Raw genomic sequence first — 17,016 nt, forward strand, 5'->3', positions numbered from 1 at the left:
ACAGGCATTTTAAAACCAGCCATCAGCACAATATTTTCAACTTATGAGAAATAAAAAGGCTTTTATTAATCTAGTTTTATGTCTTCAGTAATTTTTAAATATATTAATACAAAGAAAAAAATTCAAACACGTCCAAAGAATTAATTTGTCTTTATGTGATTACTACATATATTAAACAACAGACTACTTTTTCTTCTTTTTTTTGTTTTTGGTCTAAAACAGATATTATTGTGAGACACTATAGTCACATCAATTTTTTTGTCTGCTGGTTAACATCACAATGTCAAATAAAATCATCTAAATTCAAACAGAGATGCAACTTTTTCCTAAAAGGGTCTATGTTCTGTCTTCACTCACAAAAGCCTATATTTGTGAAAAGTAAGCATTTCCCTATAGGCATTGCCCAGAGGCACACAATTTAATGAGAGATAGACAGTCACTAAGACCTTTGAAATACATAGTGGTGAGAGTTTGGTGTAGGTTCTTATCCAAGTTATTCATAACAGAACTTCTCTCCAAAAACAATATTCTTTTCTATCAATTTGCTATCTTCCCAGTTGCATAACATCATGCTTATCTAGGGTGTCAATAGAATATGAAATGCTGAAGATAGTAAGAAAATTATTATATCTCAAACCAATCAGTTCAGGGAGCTTAAACTGTCATACTGGCTGTTTAACTTATCTGTAGATAAATTTCTACGTTGATTATCTGTGGTTTGGGGTTTCAGAAAAGTTCAAGGAATAGAACTTTTAAACCCAAAGCATTCAGAATAGCTCATATAAATATATATCTACGTTCTGTAATACAGAGGCATTATTAAATTTTGGTGGGAGTCTCTTCCTCCCCAAATAATAAATGAGTTATCAACGTAGAAAACGCGAGGGACACTATGCTGGGTTTGTCGGATTTTCTATTTTTAATTAGTTCATAGTACGAAGCAGTGGTTCTCAAAGTGTGGTCCCCTAGCCAACAGAATCAGCAACTCCTGGGAACTTGTTAGAAATGCAAATTCTCAGGCTCCACTCCAGATGTACTAAATCTGAAACACTGGGGATGGGGTTGGGCTGTGTTTTAATAAGCTCTGTTGGTGATTCTGACACAGTCTAAAGTTTGAGAACTACAAGTATAAAGAAGGGCTCTGTATCTGCAAAAAAAACTACGTATGTAACGATGACTATTCCCCACTCTTCTCCACCCATGGCAAAGTGAGAAACGTAATTCTTCAAAGAATACTGGCACTGATTTAGCGCACAGAACACCTGTGGACAGTTCAATTCCTTTTGTCCTGCCCTGTGTCAAATCTGAAGGGATCTAATATGATACAAGTGTCCAGGGATGGAAGGGAGTGGTAGCTACTCTCAAGCCAGTATTTCACAGGCAATCTTCAGTGAGATCTGTCAGTAAACATCAATGGCTTTCAGACTCTTTAAACCACAACTCATAGTCCAGGACCCAGGATATATACATGCATGTTTATAACATAAACAAAATTTTCTGACATGCTCTGATAATTCCTAGTGTATTCCATTCAAGAAATGTTGATTGTGACCCATTAAGTTGTTTTCATAACCTTGTGTGTTGCAACTTGAAGACTCAAAAATGCTACCCTAGTTAGGAGTTTTTCACCCAGTCTATTGATAAACCTCAGGAGGGTAATATTTGTAATGATGTAAAAGTTTGTATATATTGCATGCATAATTCTGTGCAAGGGGCTTCATAGCTTCCTGCAGATTTTTTTTTTTTTTGAGACAGAGTCTCATTCTCTTGCCCAGGCTAGAGTGCCGTGGCATCAGCCTAGCTCACAGCAACCTCAAACTCCTGGGCTCAAACAATCCTACTGCCTCAGCCTCCTGAGTAGCTGGGGCTACAGGCATGTGCCACCATGCCTGGCTAATTTTTTTTTCCCTATATATTTTTAGCTGTCCAATTAATTTCTTTCAATTTTTGGTAGAGACGGGGTCTCGCTGTTGCTCAGGCTGGTCTTGAACTCCTGAGCTCAAACGATCCACCCACCTTGGCCTCCCTCTTTTTTTTTTTTTTGAGGAGAAGCAAAGAGAATTTTATTAATTTTCCAGGAAATGAGGAGGTTGGCAGACTTCCATCTTAAAGTACCAATGTTCTCCTTCCTGCAGATTCTTAAAGGGCCACGTAACTCTTGAGCAGTTAGGGCATATTGATCTAAATCCCACAAAAGAGGCAGAGGGCAGGAATTGGATTTCTGCTGTTAGGTGTCTTCTGCAGCCCCCTGAAAACTCCTGTGAATAACACTTGGAATGCTCTTTCTCCACCCCACACAAGACCCTCAACGGCTCTCTCTACTGGAAATGGGAGGGCTTGATATTTGAGTGGGCCTTCCACATTTACAAAGGAGTGGGAATGGTGACATACAGTGCGCCCACTGCTGCTGGGGGTCATGGTTTGGGATTTCTACAAATGATGCAGGATCAGGACAGTCCAATCAGCCTCAAGGCCCTAGTTGTCTTCTACATTCAGCAGAGATTAGCAGTTGCCGTAAACCAGATTCATCTACTCCGGCTGTTAGAAGTGAGGGCTTTGGTCAGCTGACCTGCCGGGATTAACAAGAAGGATGTGGTACAAGATTTTTGCCCCTGTGGTCACTAAGACAACAATCTAAACATAAACAAAGCTGAAAGTGGGCCAAGACACTGGTATGTCCTTACTGGTTGTTAAACTACTGAAATACTCTGTACCTTTGGTAAAGAACAGCTACCCCGACCCCTCCCTGGCCCCACTAGGACCTCTCAGTGACTCAGTGACCCAAAGGTTAATGTCTGGCACAACAGGAGGCCTCCAGGAACCCATTCTGATTGGTTGGGAATCTTTTCCCACCAGTTGTTAAATACTTTGATAATGTATTACCTGGACACAAATACAGCATGTACGGCAATGACCCTGGCTAAACACTCACACTTCGCAACTGGAAGGTATAAATGAAAGAGGTCTGCACTGGCCTCACCTTGAAACTGATTGACCTGCTGCACTGGGTACGGATTCCGCTGTTGCTGGAGGTGCTGCCGGGGTAAATGCGATTGCTGCAACTGCTGGGAAGAGGACAAGAGGGGCAGGGAGTGAGACAGGGAGGGAGCAAGCAGTTAAACATCCTGGCAGTTCTGAGGAAGGCATGTCCCCCCACCCCAAAAATTAAACTTTGTGTCAAAGAATAACATGCATACAGGCAAGTGCACAAGTCTAAGTATACAGCTGGATGGATTTCACAAAATGAACACACTCCAGACAGCCAGAACAGAACATGGCCAGGAACCCCTCAGGCCCCTTCCAGCCATCACCCTCCCTTGGCCCAGGGGCACCGCTGTCCTGACTTCAGCGACACAGATGGGTCAGATCGTGTCTGTACTTTGTAGAAAAGGATTCACGCAGTGCTGCTTTTGTGTCTGGCTTCTTGCACTCGGCACTGTATGTGAGATTCAGCCACACTGATGTGTATATTGCTTGTTCCTTCTCGCTGCTGAGTGGTGTTCCGTCGTATGAACACACCATGATTTATTCACCCATTCTACCAGCGACGGCCATTTAGGGTGTTTCCAGTTTTTGGCTGTTACGAATACGGCTGCTATGAATATTCCTGCACTGGCCTTTTGGTGAACATCTATGTGTGTTTCTGATGTGTGACTTGCTGGCTCTCGAGCAATGCATGCCGAGGGAGGGAGGAAGATTTGACTTGGACTGCCAACGTCAGCCTGCATGCTTTCCTTAGCACCATGGGGACCAAGCTCAAAGGGACAAGCAACTACTTTTTAATGACCTAAGTAGATGCTTTGGGCTTAGGACAATGGGATCCTCAGAGGCCATAAAAAAAGGCCAACCTTATTCCCATGAAGCCACATTGCCTGTAAAATACATTTCTGCAAGTAAACTATTCAGCATTGAGGAAGCCACGTGGGATTCCACATATACCAGGAGGCCTGCGATTTAGTCTTTTTTCTCCCACTCACGGGGATTCTGCACCGTTAGCCTTGTTACCAATATACCGGGAAGGCTATTATCATTATCATGCTGTATGTGCAAAGGGAAAGAAAATAAGAGTGAGGTGGAAAGAGCAGAGGAAGAGGTTTTAGTTCTAGGTGTGCCGTCAAGTAGCCGCGTGACCTTCGGGATGTCGTTTAACCTGCTTCCTGCAGCTGCTGAATATTCATTAAGCACCTTTCATCTGCAAGGGCTATAAAGAACATACAACAAGGTCCCTGCTCTTTGGAGTGTTCATTATAAAAATAACACACGTTGACCACTTCTTAACGCATGTGTTTATTTCTATTTTTTTTCTCTTGTGTTTGTTCCTGGGCAGCTTTATAATTATCTTTTTCTTTTTCTCTTTTTCTACAAGACCAACCAGCATTCTGGCAACCAAAGGAAAAAAAAACAGCTTCTGCTCTGTTGAGCCCATCCTGTGGTGCCTGCCATGGTGTTCTGCAGAAAGCTGTTGAAATTAATTGACTGCATAGACCATTAAAGTGGCAGACAAGAAACCATGCAAATCTTTTAGGCAGCAATATAAGGGCGTTATTGAGAGTAAGCTGAGCATTTAAAAGCTTCTCCTCAGTCAAACTTTCCATATTACATAAGAATTGATCTGCCCCACTTACAGCTAGGAATGAGCCCCGGGGTAGCTCTGGGGTGGCCTGAGCGTGTGGCCTGGAGTCAGGACTCCCGGGTTCCATCCTGTCTCTGCATCTCTCTAGTTCTGTGGTCTCAGATAAATCACATAAGCTCCCTGGCCTCAGTTTCCTCATTGGTAAAATGACTTCGTGATCTGCAATGTTTCTTTCAGATCTAAAATTCTCAGTTCTGTAGAACCTTTGTGAATGGGTGAGAGGTGACATGCTCCACACTCCTGAGAATAACGCATGAAATGTTAATTCACACCTGCTCCCTCTATTTCCAAGTCTACTGAGAATCATTTTAAAGCTCCCGAAGATACGCAAGATCCCAAATCCTTCTGTTTTTCCCCTCACATGTCCCTTCAGGAAACCTAATATACTGTTTCCAAAATTAAAGTGTTAGGACATTTTCAATGCTGCAGGGACCAAGATCATCAGCTTGGTGTTGACGTGGCAATATTCACTCTCCAAACCAAAAGCTGAGAGCTTCCCATCTGTAGACCCCTAGGATAACCTGCACGAATAAGCACTGTCTCCAGGTGCAGGTAAGATGCGACATCGACTTGGCTGCAGGTCCTACGCAACACTTCCTAACACCAGGGGCATGTGACAGGTCCCCAGATACATTTGTGCAGAGAGTACAGCTTCCAAAGAATTTCACACACATTACCTCCTGTGATCCTTAAAACAGCTATGTGAGGAAGGCTGGGAAATTGTTAAAACCTAACCTTGCAGATGAAGAGGGAGGTTGAGTGATTTTTCCAAAATCACATCACAAGCAAAAGAATGGCCGAATTCTGACCCTGAGAAAAAGTGATCTTACCCCAGTCCCTCATCATCTCTTAGTACACGCAGTTGCTAAGAGATTATACTCGGGTCACAGATCCATTGCCCCCACTTCTTCCAAGGAGCCCTATATCTCTTGGTGTCCTGGATTGAGGGGTCTCACCTGCCTGTGGGCACCATTTTGACGCTTCTTGTCTCACACTCCTCCACCTCCCTCCTCTCCCCAGGGTGGGGCTCGACTTGCCCTGTGGGAACATCCCCGGGCTGGTACCGCTGAGTTCTGCGTGATTCCCCTGACTTCGCTTTGTGCCTTGGCCATAGCACACATATCAAAAATCATCACTCAAAAATATCAGGCGCTCCTGAAATTTCCTGGGGCTTGGCTGAGGAGATGATTTACAGAGCCCAGCTGCCCGAGGCAGCTCCATTTATCACTGCCTCAGAGAGATTAGCATGATTCCTTGTCACACACCTTTTGCAGGTGAGAGGGACAGAGGTTTGTTTGTGCAATAGCTGCCAGGCGGCTCACTGACCTTGGTAAAAAGGGAGATAATTACACAGCTGTTCAGGAACAAAAGCAAAAACGGGAACATAAGCGAATTGTGCTCAATAGTACCATTTTTCTCTTTGGGGGATGACTGGTGCTACTTTGAACTGCTGTTCTTTGTTAGTAGGGACCTCAACGTGCCTGTGTCCTACACAGTATCTTGTATACATGTGGCGGTGGATGCTTGGTAAATTTCCAAAGTTATGATCCTATTAGAATAACGGCGATGCAGAGCTATGTTGGGCTTTGAGCCTCATATGACAACCTCATACCGCCCATAATAGAGAGGCTGCCATGCGAGATGCCCTGTGCAGACCCCGCGGGAGCTTTCTAGGGATCTCTTGTGGACAGCCTCAGGCCTTTCCCCGGGATAACACTAAATCAGGCGTGGGCATCTCTGAAAACAAAACAAATCGAAACCTACAGGAGCAGTCCGCAGGGAAGGCTTTCTTTTAAAGCCGGAGGAATTATACGGCAAGGGTGGACAGAGATGCCTAAGGTAAAGCTGTATTTGTGTTCGGCCTTCCTTTAACGCACAGATTTCCTAAGCTGTTTTAAAAGCTGTTGGGAATTTTCTTAAGTTTGCACCCTCTCTGTGACCCCAGGTTCAGGTTTCCAGGTAGTTCTGTGGGCCCTATTGTTCAGCTATTGTTCCCGGTCCATTGTTCATGACCAAGTCTATAGAATTCTCCTCAATCCCTCCTCCTGTCACTTTCCTCCAAGACACAAAGTTCTCTGAATTGTCTTTTTTGCTTCCTACTAGAAATATTAGGGCTTATGAAGAATGTGAGACAGCCCCCCCGCCCCCGTGTGCTGATTACACAGACCCCTGCACCAGAAATCAGAAGAAAAGGAGTCGGGCTTGCATCAAAGAAATGTCTCTGGCAAATGAGCCTTCAAATTGATAGCTGAAGCCTGTCTTTTAAGAACAAACTAATTCATTACAGGAAAAAGCCTAATGAATGGAAAGATCTAAATTCTGCAGGTTCTTTTGTGATCCTGGGAAATGCTAGACTGTGAGCATCTTGATGGAGGACGTGAACCACGACTCCCACCCAGACAGAAGGTGCTCAATAAATGCTGGCTGAAGGAGTGAATCGCGCCAAGGGGCGTGTTACCTGCTCGGCCAGAATCTGCTGCTGCTGCTGCTGTTGCTGCCTTTGCTCCCGCAGGAACTGTTGCTTCTGCTGCTCCATCAACTGGGCCCGCTGATCCATGAGCATCTGTTTCATGATGGCGGCCTGGGGCTGGCTGCCCAGGAATCCCGGGCCTGAGGGACTGGCTCCAGAGACCATGCCACCGGAACCTGGCGGCACAGAGGACTGCATGGGACCTGTGGTCCGGGGAAGCCCGACCGGGTGCTGCTCCTGGGAGGACAAGAAGAGAGAGCCATGTAGTGATTCCCCATGGAGACCCATTGCCATTTAAAGGGAAGCCCCTGCAGAGGGGGAATGGGGCAGAGGTCCCAGCTTGTGCACCCAAGGGGTTCTGAGTGGCACATGTCACATTTCCACAGAAACAGCCTCAAACCTGGCTGTAAACCTGAGTAGAATTGGAGAGGCAATAAGAGGACAGTAAGACAGCGTGGCTCTGGGAAATCTGAGGCCAAGTCCAGTTTGTTTTGGATGGGACTGGCGAATGGATGGATGTGGACTGGGTTGTCAACCAGCATCTGTGTTCCTCCAAGGAAAGGGAAAAAGCCCTCAGGCTGAGCTCACCTTAAGTCTGGAATTCGAGAGACATCCTGACCGTACATGTTAATCCTTATTCCTTAGTCTACTTGGCCAAAACAGATGTCTTCTTAGCAAGTAAGAGAGATGTTTACAGAAGACTGCTGGAATTTATTAATCAATGGATCTGACATGTGATGGAATTCAATTAATTACAACATTTGAGAACTCTATGTGTTTTCAAAAATCCTAATGGTCAGAGCTGTTGATGGTAAGCATTGGGGATGTTTTACACTGACCGATGCTAGGTCATCTCCCAACATTTTTAAAAATAGAATTGAGTCTCATATGTCTGGGACAATTTATATGTGGGGGTTTGGATTGGGTCCCTCTATCCCATAATTATGTGTCAGTCAGTCAAATGATGGCAATTTTTAAGGACTGCTCCTCAGGGAATAGGAGGTAAAGTGGCAAAGACTTAATCCCACACAGCCCAAGTAACTTGTTGAGAATGTGCTCAGAGGGAAAGTCTGTGCTCAGAGCCAGACAGTGTAGACTATTAGGGAAAAAAAGGCTGATGGGAAGAGTAGGTGTGTGACCATAAGATTCAGTTTCTAGACGCCTCCGTTCCTATTCTTTCTATCAAATGCACCTGGCAGTGGCAAGTATAGTCTGAACATTCTGCAGAAGTATTCCTTCTAACTCGCTAACATTTTAAGCAATTAATCTGAACAGAGAGAATTTGACATCAATTAAATGGGCACACATATAAGGACACACAAAGTCATTTTGTGAGTCACTATTAAGAAACCTAAATAAGAACTGAATGTGAATAACTCTATAATTACTTAAACTTTTTTTTTTATACAAACTGGATTTTAATATTTATCTTCTCTTTTGCTTTGCTACCTTTTCAATATAGACACTGTCAAACATGCTGGCAGTTTCCTCTCAAAGCATATAGTTGAAGTTTCTCTCTGTTTCTCCTAGAGAGACAGTCCTGGGTTTGATTCCCCACAGCCTGGGCTAGGACCCTCCCTGCCCTCTGTCGTCTGGTGTTGAGCCACTCATGCTCCTAGGAGTTACCCGAACTGCATCTTCAGTTGCTCTTCTTCCCTCCCTCCATCCACCCAAACAAAACAAAACAAGTAAAACAAACAAACCAACAAAAACCCCCAAACAAAACACTACTCCTTTCACCCCAGAAACAAAAAGAGCTAAAGAAGTGCTGTTAGTTAGTGCAGTAGCCCAGGTCATACAGCTAGTAAATGGAAGACCCATAACCCACAGGATGAGAACACTCATTTTGATTCTAAATTGAGAATTCCTTCCACTAGCTCAGGCCTTTCCCAGACCGTGGGTTCATGGTGCCAAGTGTGCACCTGAGAATTGCCTGTAGACCAAATATATAGCGTGTCTCTCAGAAATGTACTGTGTTCTATTTTTTATATGTGAGTGCTGTAGTCCAAGTTAATAAAAGTTTTTGTTTTTGTATTTTCTCTGTAAATGGACAATTAGGTAGAAAGCTATGAATTTTTTTTTTTTTTGAGGCAGGGTATCACTTGTTGCCCAGGCTGGAGGGCAGTGGGCATGATCATAGCTCACTGCAGCCTCAAACTCCTGGCCTCAAGCAGGCCTCCCATCTTAGCCTCCCAAAGTGCTAAGAGTACAGGTGTGAACCACCACACTCCACCTGAAATATTTTTGATGTTAATAAAAAGAGCTTAAAAATGCCAGGAACCTTTATGCTACCAAAAAGTTTACTTTATGACTAACCCCTGCAAGGGTCTAGATATTTCAGGGTCTTCCCTTTTCCCCCAAATACTTGCTACCTGTTTTCCAAGCCCTTCCTTCCAATAGGGATAAAGCTGTTTCTTGCCACCTTTAGAGACAAATGGCCGATTGATTTAACGCTTTAACAAACGAATTCACACTGAAATATAAATAGCCTATCAGCAAAAATACAGATAGACAGTTTTTTCCTGTGTATCTCAGTCTATCTGATACTTTCCAGTTTTGATAAGGAGGAAGAGAGTTGGAAAGAAAATGGGACCCAAGGGAAGATGAAGTGTTCTTCAGCTTGATTTTCTGAGAGGACTGGTCTGGGCTGGCCCTGTTTATCTTTGTGTCTTTTGAGATATTCTTGTCCTGTGTGACCAGCCCCGCATAGCTGGGGAGTGTGTCCCGAAGTGTAAGGAGTGAAGTGTTGCTTTCCAAGCCTTCTCTCCACCAGGGCAAGAAAGGGAGAGGCAAATGGGGTAATGACTGATGATACATCAAATCACTTTTTGCCCCTGTCTTCCTGGGACAAAAAGAAATACTTCAAAAGCACAGTGTGAAAAAAACCTTCCCAAAGGGACAGTCAGGCTATTACTTCCCAGGATTATATATTTCCCCAAATGATTCCCTTTCCATCTTTAGTACTTTCCAACAAGGCTGCTGCATGGAACAGTGGGTGAGAGACAGCCCAGCCCCAGGGGTAACCAAGTAACCTGCCTTACAAATTCAGCTGGTTGAGGCCACTGCTTCATATTACAAGGCTTCTTTTAACCTCCAGTCTGAGAGCTTAATGAGAAATAGTCTGTCAAATTTCAGGATTTCAAGCCACCACTCTTGTTTCTAAGAAGGACACACACTGCGTTGTGCAATTAGAGAAAACCAGGCTGAGCTTTCGTCATGCGAAATGTAATGCCTTGGAGCCAAATGATGCAGTATTTTTAGTTTTAATTACTGGTTTGTTCTCCACTCCACTCCCTTCCCAACGACCTCCCTTGCTTTCTACCGAGAATCTTAACACAGTCTCTTCCCCTCAAAAATCCTATTGGCTTCATAGATCTTCATTACTCTCCAAACCCTCACTCTTCAGTAAAATAAAGGGAGGAAAAAGAAATCAAAACGCAGGAACCTATTTTACATATCTTCCCCTTCAGGGAAAAGATTTCGGCAATTTTCTAAAGGCTAGAGTGAGGTGGGAGGTGTAAAAAACACCCTTACCTCGCCCAAAGAGGCAGTTTTCGACTTCGAAAAACAGCTGTGATAAAAATATCTCCCAAGAACAGCCAGCTGTTTATTTATAAATCTGCGAGTAGGGAAGCTTTATTTCTCTGAAGTGTTTTCAAAAACGTGTCTAGTGTTTGGGTGAGAGGGGCTGGGGTTGCTGGCGGCGAACCAAAGACTGCAGGCTTCTTGGGGGCCGGAGGGATCACAAAAGGCTGCCGAGGGCGAGGACACTGGGGTGATGGGGACTTTGTAGACGACTGGCTCGAGGATGCCCAGGGCTTCAGCCTTTTTCAGGCGTTCCTCGTGGGGGGAACAAGGAGCAGCTGCTGTTCTCGCGCTGCCCCAGCAGATGGTGGTGTCAGCCCGGTGCTCGCGCAGGCAGCCCGCCCGCGCCGCCGCGCCCTCCCCTTGCAGATGGCTTAATCAGGACTCGCGTCCCTCCCCCGGCGCGTCCCCCGCCCCGCGCGTCTGGGCCAGCGCCGCGAACGTGGAGCCAGGCAGTCAAGTGTTACCGCGTACAGCAGGTAGCCTGGCAACTGAGAGCATAATACCGAGCAGATGGTGTTCGCACGGCGTGATGGACATCACACACGACAGCCTGAGACAATCCAGGAATTCCCTGGTGACTCGAGGCCCTCTTTACACAAAATGAGTTCTCTCTCCACTGCCGTGTATCTCTGGGGTTATCGCCCCCCTCTCTCCGACTGACACCGAACTGGTGTCTTATTACCGACTTTTCTCCCAGCCCGAGGGAGGGCGCGGGAAGAGGACGTGGGAGGAAGCGGAAGGGCTGGGAGCGGGAGGCGGTGGTGGGGGGCCGTGGCGACCGCAGAGGGGCGGGAGGGCGGCGGGAGCCAGCCCCGGGGGCTGACAGTCCGAGAGGAACCCGGTTCCTCGAACCCCGGGCTGCACAAAGCCGGCGCGGGGAGGGGCCGGGGAGGAGCGAGCCTCGGCTCCTAGTCTCTGCGATCGCTTGGCCCACGAGCCGCCTAAATGAAATTTAGGATTTTAGTTAAAAAGTCCCCTGGGGCCTACTTTAACCTCTCGACTGGAGCCTATATGCTTACAAGTCCTTAGGGGCTGCGACTAAGAGGTCAGGAGTGGGCCCCGCGCGCTCCGCAGGCCCGAGAGTGCCTCTCCGCGCGGGCAGCCCCAACAAAGAGGCCGACGCCAACCCCGGGGCCCTGGAGGTCCTCGGCCCACGTGCGCTGCGGGGGAGCCCGGAGGCTTTTCCAGCCCCCGCCACCCCCTGTGTGGCCAGGGAGGGCTTGGGGACAGGGACGAGGGTGGTTGGTGGTAGATCAAAGATAAATCAATGTTTATCAATAAATCATGCCCCGGAAAACAAATCTGTGCTTTTCACACACGTGCTGAACTCTGGGTCAAGTCATATTTAAAAAATTAAATGAATCTTTAGCCCGAACGCAATTTCTACTAAATTCCATATATCGAAAGGCTTCTAACGTCCAACCTGTGACCAGTATCCAGAGGCTTTCTCCTGCAAAGATACTACTCAAGTTTTAAGTTGCAGAAGGCGGAAGTCTATCAAAGGGGAAAGCTAACATCACACCTGCTGGGCAAGAGTTCAGCAGTTTCATGTGAGTGAGCACCAAAGACCAATCTAACACCCACGGTGAGGGCTGGGGCTGAACGGAGGCGCCTGGCTGTGACTCCCAGCGGCTCAGGCAAACCATCTGACCTCTTCGCCTCAGCCCCCGCCTCCTGAAATGAAAGTCACACTCATAAGATTCCTCCTTGACAATGGAAACTTTGGAGATGACACAGTTGATGAAGTGTGATAGAAAAGAAATGGCTAAGAAGATTCTAAAACCTTCCCCATCTCCAGTATGGACAATTTGGGAACAATAATGGACTAGATCAGGGCTTCTCAAAGTGTGGTTCCAGGATCCGAAGCATTAGCATCACCTGGGAGTTTATTAGAAATGCAAATTCCCAGGCTCCACCCCAGGTGTACGGAATCAGAAGCTCTGAGGCTGTTTTAACAAGCTCTCCAGGTGATTACAATGCCCCATAGTTTGAGAATCACTGGGGCAAATAAGCCTGGCTAATGGGAACTGACTACAACCTGTGCCCTGATTAGATTCAAATCTGCACCTTGAAAATCAAGTCAGAGCGCCAAGTTGCTTAAGTATCTATCGCAAGTTCTGCATTTGGAACAAAACTCTCAAATTTTTCAGAAAGTTGTTCAGGCCAGTGATGTTTGCAATGCAAACCCAAGAATTCTGAAAGAAGCCCACGGCCATGCTGCTTCCAGGACAGACAGTAGTTGCAACTGTGCTGTGGAGGTCGAAGAGCAGCCAATATTGAGGAGGGGGTGCATCCCATGTCACTTCCTTGCTAAGGGAGCATCAAACATCACTGGACTTCCCCTCATGTGATAGTAAGGTAGAACTGTGGAAAGCCACGATTTGAGGAAAGTCTCCTCTGGTTGGAAAGGCTTCTTCAAATATGGAGAAGACCAGATGGTAACAATGGAAGAAGATAAGTAACACTTATGGGACACCCACTATAGGCAAAACTCTCTGCTAGGTGCTTTCACTTGTATTCTTAAACTCATTTTGTTGATTTAAAAAAACCCAAGTCTCTGAGAGGTTAAGTAACTTGTCTGATGTCCCACAGCTGGTGGTGGCATCTTTAGGATTCTGACTTTTCCACTGACCATAACATGCATCTGTCTAAATTGAGCAGACCACCCAGGAGGATTCTGGAATAAAAAGAAATAGGAAGGGGGCAGGGAGAGGAATGGACATAGAATAAAAAGGTAGAAACTCTATTGGGATCAAAGGATGAAACTGAAAGAGCACAAAAATATACATCATTTTTTATATGTTGGCTGATACCCAAAATTGGGATGCCTCTGTGGTACCAACTTTGACATTTAAAGAAAGGGCATAAGATTAGACCATTCAACCATAAGTGGAAGGAAGAAACAAAATGAAATAAAACCTTAGAATTCTCTCTGAGGTTGATCAAGTGTCAGGGTAGAAATTTGGTTTTAGGAGAGTGGCTTCTTTTACAGACTTTCTTTTTCCAGAACAGTTTTTTACTGTTAGAAAGTTCGAAGAGGTGCTTACAATAAATTCATAACACAGCTCTACAATGGCCCACCCCATCTAAGCTCCTCTGTCTCAGCAGATTACTGAAGAAGTTTGGATTAAAAGGTTTGTTTTGTGAAATTTGATGGTTGTGTCCCTAAGATGATTGAGTTTGAGGCAGAGTTTATCAATTGAGGAAGCTTATCACCGAAACCACAGGAACCCAGTGCTAAAGCTGTTAGATGGGTTCTTGTGCAAAGTTATTGTGAGACCTCTGAAAAGGAGTTTCCACTGGGGGAACCCCACAGGCCTGGGTAGAAACTAGGCTCCACCATGGGCCAGGTGACTGACACCCTCTGACCACATAGCAAACGACTTGTGGTTCTTACAGTTACTGCTATCTTCTTTTGATCACCCAGGGCACCCTCGATGGGGAGACCAAGCTAGTTCCAGCTTAGCTCCTAGAACAATGGGGACTGAGACTTTAAACTTGGTTTTCTTTCCAGGTTTTCAAGAGCAGAATGGAGTCTCTACCCAGACATTTGCTAAAGCAACTATTTTAAAAAATACACATTTTGCTGATTCTTCCTCTTGCCTCCCAACTGCTGGGGAAAATTGGAAAAACAATGCAGAAAAGTATAGAAAGAAAAAAGGAAAAAGTAAAAAAAGGCAATACTCATTTTTAACACTCAAAGATAACCACTGTTAATATTTTGATGTGTTTTTACATTTCCTCCCAGTTTTTTTCCCCATATGCTGTAACATATTTTCCATGCTCGTGATACATACATGATTGTACACCCTATAGACTCTTACTAAGTAACACGGGAGAGTCAGAAAGTTCTAACTTTCCAAATGCTTACAAGTTATAATTTTCTGGCAGGATGATATCCTTGTGGTGTCATTCCTGGCAAGGTCTTTAGTCCTTGGGGATCATCTATGAGTCTTCCCAGCACCCGGCACAGAGCTGGGTCCACAGTTGCAACAAGCAGGCAATTGTGTGTGATGAATTCTAGCCTGAACCAGTATCAGGTATGACGGGAGAGGACAAAAAAAAGATGGCCTTATAATGGGCTGCTCCTCCAAGCTGCTGAGCGGATCATCTGCTGAATATTAAAGAAAGGGTTAAAAAGTTGGCAGTCCAGTGCAAAATGTGAGAGTGCCACCAGCCACAGGAAGGTCAGGCTTTCAAGGACATTCTTGGGGGGTAAAAGCAACAAAAATACCATTTTTCCTTATCAACCCTTTGAACATAGTTACCATAGGTCCCTCCAGTAGAAACATAACTTTGAGAGTTATGCTTTTTCTCTGCCTTTGATGTAAATTATAGAGTCCTTTTGATCCCTTTCTTGTGATTAATTCCACCACCAAAGCAATGCTAAATTGGTTAAAAGTTTATTAGTGTGCAACAATAGGAGCTTGATTAAATAAATTATGGTACATCCATACCATGAATACTAGGCAGCCAATAAAAATCATGCCTTCTCAGACGATCTAATCAGATAGAAAAAAGCTTACAATGTATAGTTAAGAGAGAGGGGAAAAAAGCACTTTCTAAAACAATAGTCACCAAATAGTCTTTTATAAATAAGGATTACAAGTGATTTTTATTTTTACACTCTTTTTCAAATTTCTATCATGAACATATATAACCTTTAATAAATATTATTTTTAAAAACTCATTAAGAATACATCTAAACTGACATGGAATGAAGTGCAGATTCAAGAAGGGCGCTGGTTTTATGTCTGGGACCTGGACTATTTCTACCCGAGCCCCCCTTATTCTCTGGAGGGTGCAACAGACATGCCTAAAAGGCAGCTCCCCTTTCAAGACCTGGACATGGCATCAACAGCTGGGTTTGGCTAAGGTTCAGGCACTAGGCCGGCTTTCCATTGCTTCAACAAAGAGCTCCCAAGTCCAGACAAGGCTCTGAAAGGCACTGACCATCTTCCAAGAATTCTTTGATCGACCTGGACAAGCCGGCCCTTTGTGGCACCACCCTGCTCTCTGTGGCTTTTCTCCATTCTTGGCCTGAAACCACAGGGCATGGCCAGAACCAGCCAGGCCTCCAGAGTTCAAGAACCCGAGAAGTGGGTGAAAGCTGCCATTTGGCTCCACAGGTTGTCTTTTCCATGGGGCTGTAAGAAAACCCGAAGCACCGGGGCTGTGAAACCTGCCCCACAACAACGAGCATCCAAGTGGCATCCAGGTGGCCGCTGTCAGGACTCATGGACTGTAAAGTGGTTTGTCAGCTGCTCCATTAGGTTTTTTACCCATATGTTTTCTACCTGTCTTTTCTTGATTCAAAAATAGGGAGGAGGAGCAGTCTCAGCTCTCTTCAGCTTCTAGGAAGATTTCTTTTTCTCCTGAGCTACTGTTTCCCCCAACCTGAACCTTTCTCTCATTGCTCCCACCCTTTCTGATGAAGTCATCGAAGCAAAGATTGCATAACTGATGCATAGGCCTATCTTGTGTTATACTGGGAGACAGGCCAATGTTTCCATTAATAGACAAGAGCACCACGGCGCTGCCAAATGGAGCTCTCTGCTGCAAACACTACAGGACAGGAAGAAGGGAAGGAAAGCTGGGTGCTCAGGGCACGCCATGCAGTGAAGGCTTGGGCACTGCCTCCATCATCCCTGGACCCTCCGTGGCCTTGGGACGGTGGCTGAGGGAGACCAGCCTGAGAAGAGCCACTTCTAGGAAGCTGCCTATCCTGTGTCCCCCTGCTCTTCCCGCCCTGCAGAGGCTGCTCTGCCTGATTCCTGACCACTGAACCTGTCTGTGGGCAACCCAGGTCTGACCACGTGCCGCTGAGGCTCCCAGAGGGCTGCCCTCCCCACATTTCCAGGAGCAGAAGCCTGCCCAGCTGCCAGGGTGGGGTTTGGAGAGGCTGGGACTCGGGGGAGGACAGGAGGAAGCAGAAAGAAAAACAGCAACATTTAGAAATCTGGGATTGGTACTTTACATATTTAGAGATTGTGGCTGAAAACTAGTTTCTTTGAGGAAACAAATCTAGGAGGGGGGCTCACACCTGGTAGTGATGTGGGGTCAAGGCCAACTCACCCTGGGCCTCACATCCACAATGACCTTTGAGTTTAGATTTTTGACATATTCTTCCTGTAAGGTTTTACATAGAGCCACTGAGAAACCCTGACAGGATTGAAACATGGCATCTATTTTACAGCTTTAAATTGCACCCTGTTATTAGATTAGACTGCTCTAAGTCTATTATCAATTAATATTCCTTACATGGCCTGTGTTTATCTTGTAACCAGTATAATATCACTGCACTGCATTTTAAAAAATAAAAACA

At 45.4% G+C, this 17,016-nt stretch overlaps 1 protein-coding gene across 1 annotated transcript in view; it reads right to left on the reverse strand.

The window, feature by feature from the left end:
- MAML3 (mastermind-like 3 (Drosophila)) overlaps window positions 1-17,016 on the reverse strand; it is a 403,902-nt gene that overhangs the window by 4,880 nt on the left and 382,006 nt on the right. Inside the window, exons 3-4 of the mRNA XM_012654931.1 lie at window positions 7,092-7,340; window positions 2,981-3,065 (exon numbers count right to left, since the gene is read on the reverse strand). Coding sequence (XP_012510385.1) covers window positions 2,981-3,065; window positions 7,092-7,340 — 334 coding nt within the window. The remainder of the gene's footprint in view (window positions 1-2,980; window positions 3,066-7,091; window positions 7,341-17,016) is intronic.

This window comes from Propithecus coquereli, unplaced genomic scaffold, assembly GCF_000956105.1.
Source record: "Propithecus coquereli isolate 6110/MARCELLA unplaced genomic scaffold, Pcoq_1.0 Scaffold112, whole genome shotgun sequence".
Lineage (NCBI taxonomy): Eukaryota > Metazoa > Chordata > Mammalia > Primates > Indriidae > Propithecus > Propithecus coquereli.